Genomic DNA, 15,710 nt, shown 5'->3' with positions numbered 1-15,710 from the left:
GTGCATGTTTCGCGCGGGAAGCAACAATTAGCAATGCTTGAGCAGCGTTCTAATGTTAAAAAATGGCAAATACCGATGGATCAATGTGAAAACTAATTCTAGCCAAGATTATGCGCTACTTGGGTAAGGTTGGAGAACCGGTGGGAGGTAGCCACATAATTTTCACCGCTGTTCTCGGGCGGCCAGGGCTGTCCAAATCGGTATAGCTGTCCACCCTCTACCGAGATTCCGACATCAGTGTTATAGTAATTTCCTGGTTCGTAGCGCGTCTGATCCGCAGACATCGTCACGAGAAGCTTTCGCGTGGGCAGACGCACTGGCCAGCCCTGGAGGCGTCCCGCGTGCCCATCTTCGGTAGCGTCGCGTACGCTGCGGATGTTATATCTGGCGTCGCGGCGCCCTCGAGCCTCAGCCGCTCCTCAGCCGCCCGTCGATTCACAACTCACCCCCACGGTTAGTAATTCTGCCAAGTCTTGCCATTATATCTTTCTCCTCTCTTTCGTATCGCAAGGAAGCTTCGAAGAAGTTGTGTGGTGCAACACTGATCGTCGGTGATCGGTGATTTGTGGTGACGAAAGTGATCAACTAGAAAGAATCGTTTGATAGGATTTTATAATTATCACGTGAGAATAGTTGCAGAATAGGTGCGAATATATTTTATTCAGTGTGGAAGATTCTTACAAGGGTTGGATGATGTAGAGGAACGTCGGTGGAAAGTGAAAAGTCTTGTAGGGAATTCGATTCTTTGGGAATGTTGATAAAATTCAGAAGTCAAGGATAATATGTAAATGGATAGAATTAGTATATCGAAATAATTAATACCGAAACTCTGTATACAAAAAAATTGTTCCCCTTCTGAAAAAGTGTAAACTACTTTTATGAGTAACAAAACATATAGCATAGCAAATACAAATTCGAGTTAATCTGATTTTAATATGAACTTTTTAACTATTTCGTCGTGGCATACCGCTAACTAAATACCGGATATCGAATAATAAATTTTGAATAAATAAATGCCCCACTTGAAGGCCGTCAACGAAAATGAATCTGTAGCAGTTTAACTGATGCCATAACAGACGATACATAACGGCAATATATCTTTTTTCAGAGACATTAAAAAGGCAGCAAAATGTGCGACGACGAAGTAGCAGCCCTTGTTGTCGACAATGGATCCGGTATGTGCAAGGCCGGTTTCGCCGGAGACGACGCTCCCCGTGCCGTCTTCCCCTCGATCGTAGGTCGCCCCAGACATCAGGGTGTGATGGTCGGTATGGGTCAGAAAGACAGCTATGTCGGCGACGAGGCCCAGAGCAAGAGAGGTATCCTCACCTTGAAATACCCGATCGAGCACGGTATCATCACCAACTGGGATGATATGGAGAAGATCTGGCACCACACCTTCTACAACGAACTACGTGTTGCCCCTGAGGAACACCCAGTCCTTCTCACCGAGGCCCCCTTGAACCCGAAAGCTAACCGTGAAAAGATGACCCAGATCATGTTCGAAACCTTCAACAGCCCTGCTATGTACGTCGCCATCCAGGCCGTGCTGTCCCTGTACGCCTCCGGTCGTACCACCGGTATCGTCCTGGACTCTGGAGATGGTGTCTCTCACACCGTACCCATCTACGAAGGTTACGCACTTCCTCATGCCATCCTCCGTTTGGACTTGGCCGGTCGTGATTTGACCGACTACCTCATGAAGATCCTTACCGAGAGAGGCTACAGCTTCACCACCACGGCTGAGCGAGAAATCGTCCGCGACATTAAGGAAAAGCTTTGCTATGTCGCCCTGGACTTCGAACAGGAAATGGCTACCGCTGCCGCTAGCACCTCCCTCGAGAAGAGCTACGAGTTGCCTGATGGACAGGTCATCACCATCGGTAACGAGAGGTTCCGTTGCCCAGAAGCTCTGTTCCAGCCATCCTTCTTGGGTATGGAATCCTGCGGTATCCACGAAACCGTGTACAACTCCATCATGAAGTGCGACGTCGACATCCGTAAGGATCTGTACGCCAACAACGTACTCTCCGGTGGTACCACCATGTACCCCGGTATCGCCGACCGTATGCAGAAGGAAATCACTGCCCTGGCCCCATCGACCATCAAGATCAAGATCATCGCTCCTCCCGAGAGGAAATACTCCGTATGGATCGGTGGATCCATCCTGGCTTCCCTGTCCACTTTCCAACAGATGTGGATCTCCAAGCAGGAATACGACGAATCCGGCCCTGGCATTGTCCACCGTAAATGCTTCTAAGCACATTGTCGGCAATTCAACAACGTCGCACAAATGTCGAAGAAACATCTGTCGACTTGAAGGAAATCGAGCATTACGATCAATCGGTTTCCTCTGAGCAATTATCATGCTGCAATAAAGGAAATTTATCTAAATATCACAGTATCTGGATCATCTTCAGATCTCATAGAATATTCATCGTTGTGGCCAGCTATGTCGCTGTGCCAGACACGACGACCTGATTGACCACATTGTTGATGTCTACAGCTCTATAACGGGCTGTAAAGATTACTTTCATCCATCACTTCATCCTGGCCGAGGAAGCCGGCAAAGGTGTTGGTTCTCGGTACAGAGTTTGCTCGCGGACAGCTAATCCTCGTCCAGTATCGGAACGAGGTTCGTGATCGATACCAGATCGGTTTACGTATCTACCAAATGCATCTTTTGAAATGAAAGAGACATCCTGGACATGCAAGAAGGAAACAGGACCTTCGAAAGAATTGGACCAACTTCGAAGGAAGCTACGCTTGTCTTACTGTTGCTCGAGATCCCCGCACCTTCGACAAATTTCTTAAATTTTACTATACTTAGCCTGCTAATCAAAGCAAACTCACCATCAATATACTTCTATTTTAATTTATTTTGTAAATATTATACACTACATTGCTATATTGTTATACGATATATCAAAAAGTCAAATTAAACATACATTCTCTCATACCATTATTTATATCCTTTAGCTCCGATGAGTTAATTATCCCCCGATACACGTGACACGTTCAGTTTCCCTGACGGATTCGATGTCCTTGTTCCAGGTCAAAATCCTTTTTGTAAAATGTTCACGTTCGGATTCCTCAAGAATGTTGCGTTCAATTCCTCTAAAGCACGCGTCCTTATCCAGATTATCGGTAAGGCACCTGTGACATAAATTATCACATAAAAATATACACGTATATTCAGAGAAGCTTACCATTACCAGTAGGTTTTGGATACACGTGAGCTTTTCCCTAGACAACTATATCCCTTTGCGGTATACCAAATTTGGTATTGCGTGTGGACGTTACTGAATTTGTGTTATTTATAACCAAGTTTGGAAGATAAGTAGTTGAGTACCGAAATACACGTCAAGTACAAACAACAAACAGAACCCTCGTTTAATTATAATTTCACGTATCTATTGTCCGTTGCCAAATATTTACATCCGAATTTTTCTTCGCAATGTCTCATCGACATTGGTGTATACGTGTTTCATGCACACTTAATATACCTCATACATGTCTGCGTACATAGGAACGTACGTAAAAAAGAATCGCCGTTTTCTTCGCGTGGCACAAGTCCGAATATGTCTCTGAGAGCAGGATAAAGTCGGCATTCAAGTAGTTTTAAAATAACTATCATTGTGACGTAGACCTAACTGATGACCTTTGCCTATTATGACTAATCTACTCTTGAACAGCTCCCTTTATTATACATTTTTCCGATACTCCGGGAGTGCTTCCCGAAGAAAGGTTAAGTTTGATTTTCTCGAAAACTCGATTCGTGATCTGGAATGATAACGAGGTTAGTAATTTTCGTCGAAAAATACCTCGCTACATTCCCAGAAAGCCTTTTCCGACGATAAGCGTATGGTTGGCCGATAAAAGAGTTACAGATCCTGCGATTTATTTTTGTTCTGGTGCGTAATCTCGAAATATTCCTCTTACTCTGATATCTGGTGAAGAGAGAAGAACGTGTATCTCACAGGGATCAAACTCGATCCATTGTCAGCCAACGAGTAAAGTTATATTTCGTCGCATTGAAGATAATCTATGCTAAAATTTTACGCATGCCACGTTATGCACACGTGACATCTATATTTTCTATGGTGGACCATTGTTCCTGTTATTATCAGCATTAAATATTTCCATAGCTAAAGCTTAGTATAATTTGAACTTCATGACGCAGAATGTATACATTTTAAACTGAAATTTGTAAAAGTTATGTGCATAAGTATCATAGTATCGTATTATTAAATATTATAAGAAAACTTTTAATAAATATTATATTTCGAGAAAAATGTTCCTGATATTAAGTCAGTAGTCGAGAAATTGAACAAAGAATATTGTAGACATGTGTAACAAAATTTTGTGCAATTTGTACAGTCTGTGAAGGATTATAAATATTGCGAGTAAAATTTACAAGAATTATAATAAAAATTCTAGTAAATATTCAGAATAAGGAAGAAATTTATGAGGTTATGATACATTGTGATATGTTAGGATTAGGACACCGAAATGAATCTTTATAGTGGGAAAAAGATATTTTTTCAGGTCTTGTGAAATACATTTGAAGTAGAAAATAGTTATTGATAAATTCGATAATACTCGTATAGAATGATAAAATTTTATTTCACAAGATCCAAATATTCAGATATTATTTCTTAGTTTAAAATTTCTATTAATATTTATATATCAAATAATAAATTCTCTTTCCAAATCGCAATCATGATTAGTACAGGAAAGAATTTGCTACTAAAATAAATAAAAAGTAACATAAAATAATTAGTAATTTGTAGAATAATATATTTTTTAATAGCAATAGCGCAAATTATATACTACGAAATTTATAGAAAAATAACGTAAAAAGATAAAATAGAAACTGTTTATATTCGTTTCGATTAGTCGAAAGAAGGAATATTGAATTTGAAACCTTATCTAAATTACATGATTCAGAAATCACAGAGATTGCGTTTACGCTTTACTTTTTTCTGTCCAAAAGGAATCCCTAGTAACAACAGAGATTTCTGAATCATCGAAACATGGACTTTCTGGTTTGCAAACAGATTACACTTTCCTTAACTATGATATTACGTCCAACACGATTACTGCGAAAATTTAAGCTGAAGTCTATTTGTACGCGAGATAAATCACTGTCCTCGCTTTCTGTCTCCATCATTTCCCATGCGAGTAAAACGTGGTCAGCCCCTACATTATAAGACACTTCGGTCTCAAACAAAACGAGAGAAGTATGAAAATCCACTTCCGCAATGAAACAAGACCAAATCTCGTTTCGTACACCGATAACTTCGAGAACTATGCACCAACACATGCTCTCGATTTAACCGCCAAACAATGCGTATATGAAACGTCCATTGCCAGAAAGAAGCTACTCGAAACAACCTCGTGCAAACAATCTCCTATCATCCATGATGATTAAATTTTTAATACTGTTTATTCTCACTGCGATCCATGAAGCCTCTCCAAAACAGAAGAAGGAACAATGTCCATGAAACAGGGAAACATCTTCAAAGGCAACAACCTTGGAAGAACCACCCTTCTGATAATTAGTCAACGATAATTAGCGAAACAGAGCTAAGAAAGAAGACTCGCAGAGACATCGAAATGTGCAAGAAGTACGAGAAAGAACGTTATTTGGGATTTGCAGATATCGCGAGAGAACCACCCTTCTGATAGGTAGCTAGCCAAAGATGGTTAGCCAAAGAGGGCTAACCAAGAAGACTGACAGAGACGTCGAAATGTGCAAGGAGTATGAGGAGGAATGATATTCAGAATTTCCAAAGCGACGTATTTTCCTCGGTCCGCTTAGGGCCTGGGGCCGCCTAGTTCGGCGGGCGTCGCGACGCCACGCGAGGCAAGCCTTTTTCGTGCCTGTCGGGCAAGCACCATCCCACGAGAATGCGGGGGCGTCCTGACGAGAGCATATATTCGACGTCGGGACGCTCCCGAGGCACAGACGCCACTCCAACTCTGTCCCGTGCACGGTACGTAGAAACTGTTCTCTGGAAACGATCTTTCGTTTATCACGGACATTATCGGCTACCTCCTGAACCCTCGACGCCGTCTACGATATCCGGTACTCGATCGATCCTTCGCGATTAATTCCTTTATTCGTTCGGGGATCTTGGGATCGTCGATCGATACCTCGAGTCGAAGAAGCCTCTTTGGGGGCGTAGTGGATACGTTATTAGACTTTTAAGGGAGCGGTCGAGTTTCCTTCCGGTATCTCGCATCTGAAATAGCATCGAGGGTTAATTGCGTTCGCGTGTCGAGAACGAGAAGTAATATCGTAGATTTGTTGGCTGAAGTTCGTGAACTGATCGATATCTCAGAATTCGAGATCTAGATTTTGGATCACTGGTGCGTAAATACTGCATGCTTCAGTTAGACTTTAAATTAGAATTTGAGTTTGGTGCTGGTTCTTTTACATTAGTTAATAAGAAATTTAGACAAGTGATAGGTGAACAGTTGTCTGATTTAATTGACGTTTTAGATTTGTTTTGTTTAAGTATTAAAGTAATTTGTTTAAGATATTGGTGATTAAGTTAGATGATTCTTCCTTGAAAATAGTGTGCAAGTATTTCTCGTTCTTGTAACCGAAAGCATCCAAGGATACATCCTACTTCATCATTAGTCATCTCATTAATTCATTCTAACTCCTCAATTTTATTAATTTTAATGTTTAATGATAAATTATTCATTGATGTAAAGTATTAAATTAAACGCAAAGCATCGAAAATATTTACTCTTTCCGAAAGCTTCTTCTTTCTATTAATCGTAGTTAAAAATATTTTTTGACGTTATCAGCTTCTTAAAAATATGCAAATGTTATTTTTTGACTAGATAAAATTTTCTCTTCTTATTAAATAGAAAAATTGCTCAAGTTACATCTCCAATTGCTATAAACGTCAATTTTAAAGGAACTGATTGCACAATGTCGTACAGTGACATTGAAATATCATTTAACATTAAAATTGCATAACAATTCCGTCAAACTAACAAAACTTTTCATCCGATCATCAAAGAAAAGTTACATAATACCTTTACATCTCTAAATATCAAGATCTCACAAACTTCGATAACCAACCTATAAACCATTCTCCAACATAATTCACGATCCAAGAATATTATATCAAATTTCAAAACAAAAGTTTGGTCTAACTTCCTTTCGTTCTAAAAAAAACTCGAGGAATCTTCGCTTCCACCACGAGTAATGCTCCCCACCGACGAATTATCTAGATATCTTATCGATACCTTAGTTTCTGCCGTTTCTTCACAAAGGTATTACCGTTTCACTCGTTCATATCTCGCCTCGAATCGGAAATTCTTCTAAGCAGCTAATCATGAGTGCCAAAAATACGCGGTACGGGGCGAATGGCCGACTCTATCGTCATGTTTAGGCATATTCGAGGTCTTTGCCCGTGTGTGAAGTTCGTCTTTTTGTGAGCAGAGCATAATTTTGGCACGCGCGGGCCTCGTCGTTATGCTTTATCCCTCGTGGTCCGAGCGGAGCCGCGGCGAGCGGAGACGGTGTTACCCACCATAATCGTTGCTTGCACTTATTAGGGATCGTCCGTCGGACGTACGTCTAAAGTTAGCGCCGCGGCGCACCGAAATAGTGTCGCGACGCCGGGGCCGCTTGCCTATCGTTTTATAGGCAACTGGGTCAATTCTGGCGAGCATCGACGCTTTCCGCGGAAACTCCACTGTGCCACACGTTGCCTATACTGTTTCACTACGTCCCCCTGATTTTATACATACGTATTTCATGGCTGAACAGCATTTGTTCAGTGAACGATTATTTTTTGCTTCCTCGAGGAATTATTTTGAATTTTCTTTGCTTCCTTCATTTTTCTTCGATTACGATTGTTCGATTCGGAGAATGATTCGATTTGAGTTGAGACATGTTATTTTGCAGTTTGAACAAAATTTATCGTTCGTGTAGACTCTGATAGATTGTTTAGTACATGGTCCAGTACATAGTTCCATAGTAGATTTAAAAATTCTTGATAATTATTCATTGTAAAAATCATCTTCTAGTTGTTGCGATAAGACTTAGATTACTTTTTTCGGGATATTGGATTACTTAAAGGGAAGATGGAACTTCGATTCCTGATTTTATGGTTATGTTCGTATCTGTGAGGGTGGCCGTGTTTTTTCATCGCGTAAAATGAATTTCTTCTTTGAGGAAATGTTCAGATCGACTAAGTAGTTTGTGACAAATGATTGAAACCAATTAGAGGAAAACTAAAGAATTAAAGATACTTTAAACAGTATCTTTGGTAATACAGATAGGTATTTGATACGATCAAATATTTTGATGACGCTAGACATGATACAAAGTATTCAAACAGCTGTATCAAATCAGAGATAATGAGAAAATAAAAACGACTACGATTTTTGTTCCAGAGCAATAAAATCGAAGAAAAAGCAAAATGTGTGACGACGAAGTAGCTGCCCTTGTTGTCGACAATGGATCCGGTATGTGCAAGGCCGGTTTCGCCGGAGACGACGCTCCCCGTGCCGTCTTCCCCTCGATCGTAGGTCGCCCCAGACATCAGGGTGTGATGGTCGGTATGGGTCAGAAAGACAGCTATGTCGGCGACGAGGCCCAGAGCAAGAGAGGTATCCTCACCTTGAAATACCCGATCGAGCACGGTATCATCACCAACTGGGATGATATGGAGAAGATCTGGCACCACACCTTCTACAACGAACTACGTGTTGCCCCTGAGGAACACCCAGTCCTTCTCACCGAGGCCCCCTTGAACCCGAAAGCTAACCGTGAAAAGATGACCCAGATCATGTTCGAAACCTTCAACAGCCCTGCCATGTACGTCGCCATCCAGGCCGTGCTGTCCCTGTACGCCTCCGGTCGTACCACCGGTATCGTCTTGGACTCTGGAGATGGTGTCTCTCACACCGTACCCATCTACGAAGGTTACGCCCTTCCTCATGCCATCCTCCGTCTGGACTTGGCCGGTCGCGATTTGACCGACTACCTCATGAAGATCCTTACCGAGAGAGGCTACAGCTTCACCACCACGGCTGAGCGAGAAATCGTCCGCGACATTAAGGAAAAGCTTTGCTATGTCGCCCTGGACTTCGAACAGGAAATGGCTACCGCTGCCGCTAGCACCTCCCTCGAGAAGAGCTACGAGTTGCCTGATGGACAGGTCATCACCATCGGTAACGAGAGGTTCCGTTGCCCAGAAGCTCTGTTCCAGCCATCCTTCTTGGGTATGGAATCCTGCGGTATCCACGAAACCGTGTACAATTCCATCATGAAGTGCGACGTCGACATCCGTAAGGATCTGTACGCCAACAACGTACTCTCCGGCGGTACCACCATGTACCCCGGTATCGCTGACCGTATGCAGAAGGAAATCACTGCCCTGGCCCCATCGACCATCAAGATCAAGATCATCGCTCCTCCCGAGAGGAAATACTCCGTATGGATCGGTGGATCCATCCTGGCTTCCCTGTCCACTTTCCAACAGATGTGGATCTCCAAGCAGGAGTACGACGAGTCCGGCCCAGGCATCGTTCACCGCAAGTGCTTCTAAGCTGTTATGCTCGATCCAAATTATTATTACTATCGATATTGTTATTGCTACACCTTATCCCAAAACACACCGTTCACTGCCGTACCGCTTCGTCTAGTTGCGTCTCCGTTAGTTCAAGTCTATCGGCTCTGTTTCTACGTGGCGGTGAGATTTTTTCCGACGAACATGGTCTGAACATATACGTCATCTTTTGTATATAAGTTTACATCTACGGAATAAATCAGTCTTATATTCTTACAACTAATCAAAACGTAGCTCTTCATTTTACGATTCCCTGAATATCGATACGTTTGTAGATCGATTCATTTCCAATTCTTTCGTATATCCGGAACATCGGTTTTCAGTCCTGAACAGTCTAATCGTTCGGCCGAATCGACAAATATCTCTTTCTAATCAATTAAAAGATTATTCCACACTGTATTACGACCAAAATATGTTATGATAAGGTGCAGATCGGTTCGTGTCTTGACGTTATCGTGCATTTGTAATTGAGCACTGTACAATATTAAGGATGAATTCAAAAATAGGGGCGAGCCATCGAATACTGTACATCCGTATTAATGGCTGCACTAGATCAAAATTTTGCAGAGATCAACGAAAACGGGATGAAAAATAGGAGTAACAGGTTTTATACACTAAAAGGATTCTAGGAAAAATTCGTTTATTAAGTTCTCGTATAAAAATCTACCGACACTAATATATTGAAGATAAATAACATTTTGGAAGGGGTAGTAGTATACATGATCTACCATGCATGGGTTGAATTATGCGAAGGAGTAACTCATTTGCTTCTATCAAAATTACCGGGGTATCCAAACGATCTTCTTTACGTTATCGCAAACTTCATTGCCAATCTAGCCAAAAGTAGACGCACGCTCATCCAGGAACACATTCCCTCGCAATGTTGGCTTTTTCCCTTAGCGTAGTCCAAACGTTGACTGCTTTTCCTGTTTGTGTCTTTTGCACCACGGTACCTGCAATTTTTATTTATCACGCTGATCAGTTACCAAATTTCTGAATATCATATACACATATGAAACAAGTCGACAAATTTTCTCATAGACATCTATAACGACTTTATCGTGTACTTCTCAATATCTTTCTAATTTAATATTTTCATGTTCATTTTCATTTTATCAAATTTCCTTAATGACTCATCAATTACACGTATATTTATATGTATAAAAGACAATTTAGTCCTTCGAAATTCTTCCACTCTTCTACGAATATTTCAGCTTAATCTCTTCAAATTCTTGCAGTTCTACCTACGCATACGTCAATATACCTACACATAGGTCAAATATCGACTACAATAACGAAACGTGATTATATTATAGTCAAAATGCTAGTACAGAGGTGGACTACGCGAAAATATTTCGAATTCTCAGCGATATTCGTATATAAATGAAAATCGTATCACCTTCGATGATCTCGTCGATTGTCATCTTCCAGCACGGTCACAAAACTTGCGAACTGTTGGTAGATCTATCGAATCACCGTATACGTACATGGGATCCCGTGTGAAAGTTCGTTTTGCGACAAAGACGCGCCGTTTCGGGGTTGAAACTCAGCAATGCGAATCTGCGAATCGAACGCACGGTTCGTCGGTGGCTCTTGCAAAAAGGTGGAGGGGATCGGTGGTGGCTCGAGCTACGTGGTCGCCCCGTGCACTTCCAATTATAGAAGGCAGCCTAATCGGCTAATAATTCGATTCTATATACTTTTCATCAACCGTCCGATATTTCACTGGTGTTTCGTGCGACCATAAATCTCGGATCGTTTAACACTGAGAATGGCGTCGCGTCCCGACTATAATCCAGATTATTATCGTTAGCACGCCGTGGCATGCGAACTCGCCTATGCATTTATGATTATGAATGACAGCCGCGATATAAAGTCTCTGTTTCGCGATAATGATTTCGTTGATATTGGGACTCTTGAACCTGTCGATATGAGGGTTTTAGATGGCTTTCTTCTTGCGGTGACTAAGAGCATGCTAGTATTTTTGAATATAATAACATCTTCAAATTAATTTTCAGTATAGTTGGATTTTGAAATTAATTTTTTAAATAATCAGGTTTTAAAATTAATTTCGGATATAATGAGATCTTGAAATTAATTTTTAAATCAATCGGACTTTAAAATTAATTTTGGTTATATTGGAATTTTGAAATTCATTGTTTGAGAACTTTGAATTTATTTTGACTTTTGTTGGAGTAGAAATTTAATAGTTAATATATATCTTTTAAATTATAACAATTTAATTAGTATTACTTTATATTATGTTATGTTAATATTTTCTTTATGCATTACAGGTTAGTAGTAATAATGTTGATGAAAATATATGAAAATTTATTTTTCACCATAAAAAATTTAAAATTAATAAAATAATTGAATTGATAGAATTTAGCGAAAATATAAAAAATTACCGATCAGGAAATTAGATTGGTTATTAATCAATATATTTTGTAGAGATAATACTTTAATATTTTGATAAATATACTCTAATATATTAGCTTGATAAATATACCTCCTGTTATTTAAAGAGATGAATCAGTTTATTAATTATTTTATTTCGAAGGCTGTTTAATTTTTGTACTCCAGGCTTTATTATTCCATTTAATAATAAAATTAGTCAATCTTAAGATATTATTGATGCTTCACGCGTTTAATTTTTAAAATTTGTTACAGATTTGTGGTAATTTATGATACAATTTATAGCAAGAAAAATTACAAAAAGTTGCCTGTACAAAATCTAATTTAATTTTAATTGTAAATTCAATTTTATTAGAAAAACTTAATCATTTTATACATAGGAAACTTAGGCACATCACTTTCCCATATTCTTTCTTATTATCTGGTTGTTTATCTCCCCACATTGAACTCAAAAATAATACAAATCTAATCAAAACTTTTATTAACCGTACGTATTATAAACATCGAGATCCATTTTGTCGAATCTTCTCTTTATGAAGCACAACCTAACACCTTAAAAACCTCCTATACACCTATAGACTTCCTTCACAAGAAAGTAATTTCTCTTTTAAAATCTGAACAATTCCAACAATGCCTATCCTTGTTTAGATAAAATTAATTTCATACTCATAATGTAGTAACTGAACATAAGAATATAAAAAATAATAGGGTACTTAAATTTAAATTAACTTAAAGTTTATTTAATACTCATATTAAAACTAATTGAATACTCATACGTTAACTCAAATTTGAACACAATAAAATTAATTAAATACTTAAACATCGATTCCATCTTTCCACTTAAACATAATCTAATAAAATAAATTGAAAACCTAAATCAATCAAAAGCTTTCCATTTAAACATCAAAATAACGATGTCAAGAAAAACACTTACAAATCATACTATACCCATTGAAAACCGAACTGAACCGTAAATACCTATCGCGGTCAATAAATCCTTACCAGAACTCATAAATCCAAGGGTGAATCGGGTGAAACATCGGTGCCCTTCGACCCTCGGCCGATTAGCGCCCGGCGAGAGACGGCCCTGGCGCGTGACGAGTCCTTATTTGGATTGGGGGGCCGTCGGCCGCCGCCTCGTCGCGACGCACGGCGTCTCTCCCTCTCGGCGTCACGGTTAGGGCGGCTAAGGACTAGGCGGCGGCGGCGGGCCGAGACGAGTGTTAATGCACGATAGATTTCCATCTAAGGGGCGGATCGCTATTTTCGGCTGCGAACCGATATGGATAAAGGGACCCCACAGAGCCGGCACTGTGCCACTCGCCGCTCTCGGTCTCTTGCACGACGTACGCCCTAAGCGACTGTTGCCGATCTCTCATTAGTGAACGGTAAATCGTACGAGTGTCCCCGTTCATTTGCATCCGCTTCTAGCGTGATAGTGTGTACCGGTGAGCTTTCTTCTTGATCGCTGGATCGAGACGAGGGTTGCGCATGGTACTTGCGGACGACTGCCTTGGTCCTCGGGCATATCGAAGAACAGGAAGCAGTGAAGTAGAGACTTAACACTATTGTACGGAAGCTTTCCACGAGGTGTACTTTACGGGGTTACAGTGACTTCAGAAGGAAATCGGTGTCAAACTTGCCAGGAGAGACTGTACGAGGACCGAAAGCAGTCGTTCCAGGATTTTGCATGTCTTGTACGATATTGTGAAGTGACGTTTCGCGAATGTGATGTACAGCGATGCTTGTGCTTTTATAATTATTCGCTGCTACTGCTGGTTTTAGTAGACAGTCTTTTATTATTAATTTTTTTTATGCCGAGTTTAATACATACTATTTTTCTCCTTTTCTTTGGAGCTATACCTTTTGGTTGTATATATCGTGCGTTAATTATAATAGAATTTTTTTATAATTACTAATTAGGTAGTATTAATATGTGGATTAATTGTTACGATTAACAATTTGCTTAAATTAATAGCTTTTTGTTTGTACTGAAATTTTAGAGAATATTTATCTCAGTAACACGTGCTTGTTTCATCCTATTTCATAGTTAATACTCTTTTACGTATTTTTACATTTTAATTGATCGCTGTAATTGTTTCCTCTCTTTTTTTTCTTTTACTTATCTCTTACTGTAGTTTTAGTACTGCACTCATTAATGATTTTGCTCCTTTCGTCTCCGCATATTATTTAACCATCTTACAAATTATCTCATCTTGTCCATTTAATTCTGAAAACGAGAAAAATTAGAATGCCTGTGAAGAAGTAAAAGTTACGTAAAAATTGTAATACCTGACTAACAATCAAACTAACAGAAAACAAAAAAAAGGCAATTACAACTGAGAGTATCGCGAAAAATTTTCAATTCCATACATCTCATTCAATCTCTACAGAAGGTAACGCTAATAACCAACCAAGATGTGTGATGATGATGTTGCGGCATTAGTCGTGGACAATGGGTCCGGTATGTGCAAGGCGGGATTCGCTGGAGATGACGCACCGCGTGCTGTCTTCCCCAGCATTGTTGGCCGCCCACGTCATCAGGTATAGCAATTTTTAAAATCAATACCAATAAATAACCCTACTTAATATCGAGCCCCACTAACGTTTTCAATAATTATTCCAGGGGGTGATGGTCGGTATGGGTCAAAAGGACAGCTACGTAGGGGACGAGGCTCAAAGTAAAAGAGGTATACTTACCTTAAAATATCCTATAGAACATGGTATAATTACCAATTGGGACGATATGGAGAAGATATGGCATCATACCTTCTACAACGAATTACGAGTTGCGCCTGAGGAACATCCAGTTCTTCTCACCGAGGCCCCCTTGAACCCGAAAGCTAACCGTGAAAAGATGACCCAGATCATGTTCGAAACCTTCAACAGCCCTGCTATGTACGTCGCCATCCAGGCCGTGCTGTCCCTGTACGCCTCCGGTCGTACCACCGGTATCGTCTTGGACTCTGGAGATGGTGTCTCTCACACCGTACCCATCTACGAAGGTTACGCCCTTCCTCATGCCATCCTCCGTCTGGACTTGGCCGGTCGCGATTTGACCGACTACCTCATGAAGATCCTTACCGAGAGAGGCTACAGCTTCACCACCACGGCTGAGCGAGAAATCGTTCGCGACATTAAGGAAAAGCTTTGCTATGTCGCCCTGGACTTCGAACAGGAAATGGCTACCGCTGCCGCTAGCACCTCCCTCGAAAAGAGCTACGAGTTGCCTGATGGACAGGTCATCACCATCGGTAACGAGAGGTTCCGTTGCCCAGAAGCTCTGTTCCAGCCATCCTTCTTGGGTATGGAATCTTGCGGTATCCACGAAACCGTGTACAACTCCATCATGAAGTGCGACGTCGACATCCGTAAGGATCTGTACGCCAACACCGTACTCTCCGGTGGTACCACCATGTACCCGGGTATCGCTGATCGCATGCAGAAGGAAATCACTGCTCTGGCCCCATCGACCATCAAGATCAAGATCATCGCTCCTCCCGAGAGGAAGTACTCCGTATGGATTGGTGGATCCATCTTGGCGTCACTTTCCACCTTCCAACAGATGTGGATCTCCAAGCAGGAGTACGACGAGTCCGGCCCAGGCATTGTCCACCGCAAGTGCTTCTAAGGTGTTGCACCCAGCTCGGGGGTTTATGATTTTTCACCTGCTTTCTTTTCTTTTTTTTTTTT

At 40.7% G+C, this 15,710-nt stretch overlaps 3 protein-coding genes across 3 annotated transcripts; all 3 read left to right on the top strand.

Annotated features, from left to right (window-relative positions):
* The first annotated feature begins 361 nt into the window (after positions 1-361).
* LOC108550386 (actin, clone 205) lies at positions 362-2,339 on the top strand. Its single transcript, XM_017904131.1, has 2 exons — positions 362-453; positions 1,109-2,339. The coding sequence occupies exon 2, from the start codon at positions 1,130-1,132 to the stop codon at positions 2,258-2,260; it is 1,131 nt and encodes a 376-aa protein (XP_017759620.1). The 5' UTR covers positions 362-453; positions 1,109-1,129; the 3' UTR covers positions 2,261-2,339.
* A 3,564-nt stretch (positions 2,340-5,903) lies between these two features.
* On the top strand, positions 5,904-9,669 carry LOC108550385 (actin, clone 205). The gene is made up of 2 exons (XM_017904130.1): positions 5,904-5,999; positions 8,425-9,669. Exon 2 carries the CDS (start codon positions 8,451-8,453, stop codon positions 9,579-9,581), a length of 1,131 nt encoding a protein of 376 aa, XP_017759619.1. The 5' UTR covers positions 5,904-5,999; positions 8,425-8,450; the 3' UTR covers positions 9,582-9,669.
* Positions 9,670-13,316: 3,647 nt separating this feature from the next.
* LOC108550387 (actin, muscle) lies at positions 13,317-15,697 on the top strand. Its single transcript, XM_017904132.1, has 3 exons — positions 13,317-13,405; positions 14,411-14,561; positions 14,644-15,697. The coding sequence occupies exons 2-3, from the start codon at positions 14,436-14,438 to the stop codon at positions 15,646-15,648; spliced, it is 1,131 nt and encodes a 376-aa protein (XP_017759621.1). The 5' UTR covers positions 13,317-13,405; positions 14,411-14,435; the 3' UTR covers positions 15,649-15,697.
* The last annotated feature ends 13 nt before the right edge of the window (positions 15,698-15,710 follow it).

This window comes from Eufriesea mexicana, unplaced genomic scaffold (assembly GCF_001483705.2).
Source record: "Eufriesea mexicana isolate 0111107269 unplaced genomic scaffold, ASM148370v2 scaffold2720, whole genome shotgun sequence".
Classification (NCBI taxonomy): Eukaryota; Metazoa; Arthropoda; class Insecta; order Hymenoptera; family Apidae; genus Eufriesea; species Eufriesea mexicana.
Note: the sequence above shows the minus strand (reverse complement) of the source record. Positions and strands in the feature narration are given on the sequence as shown.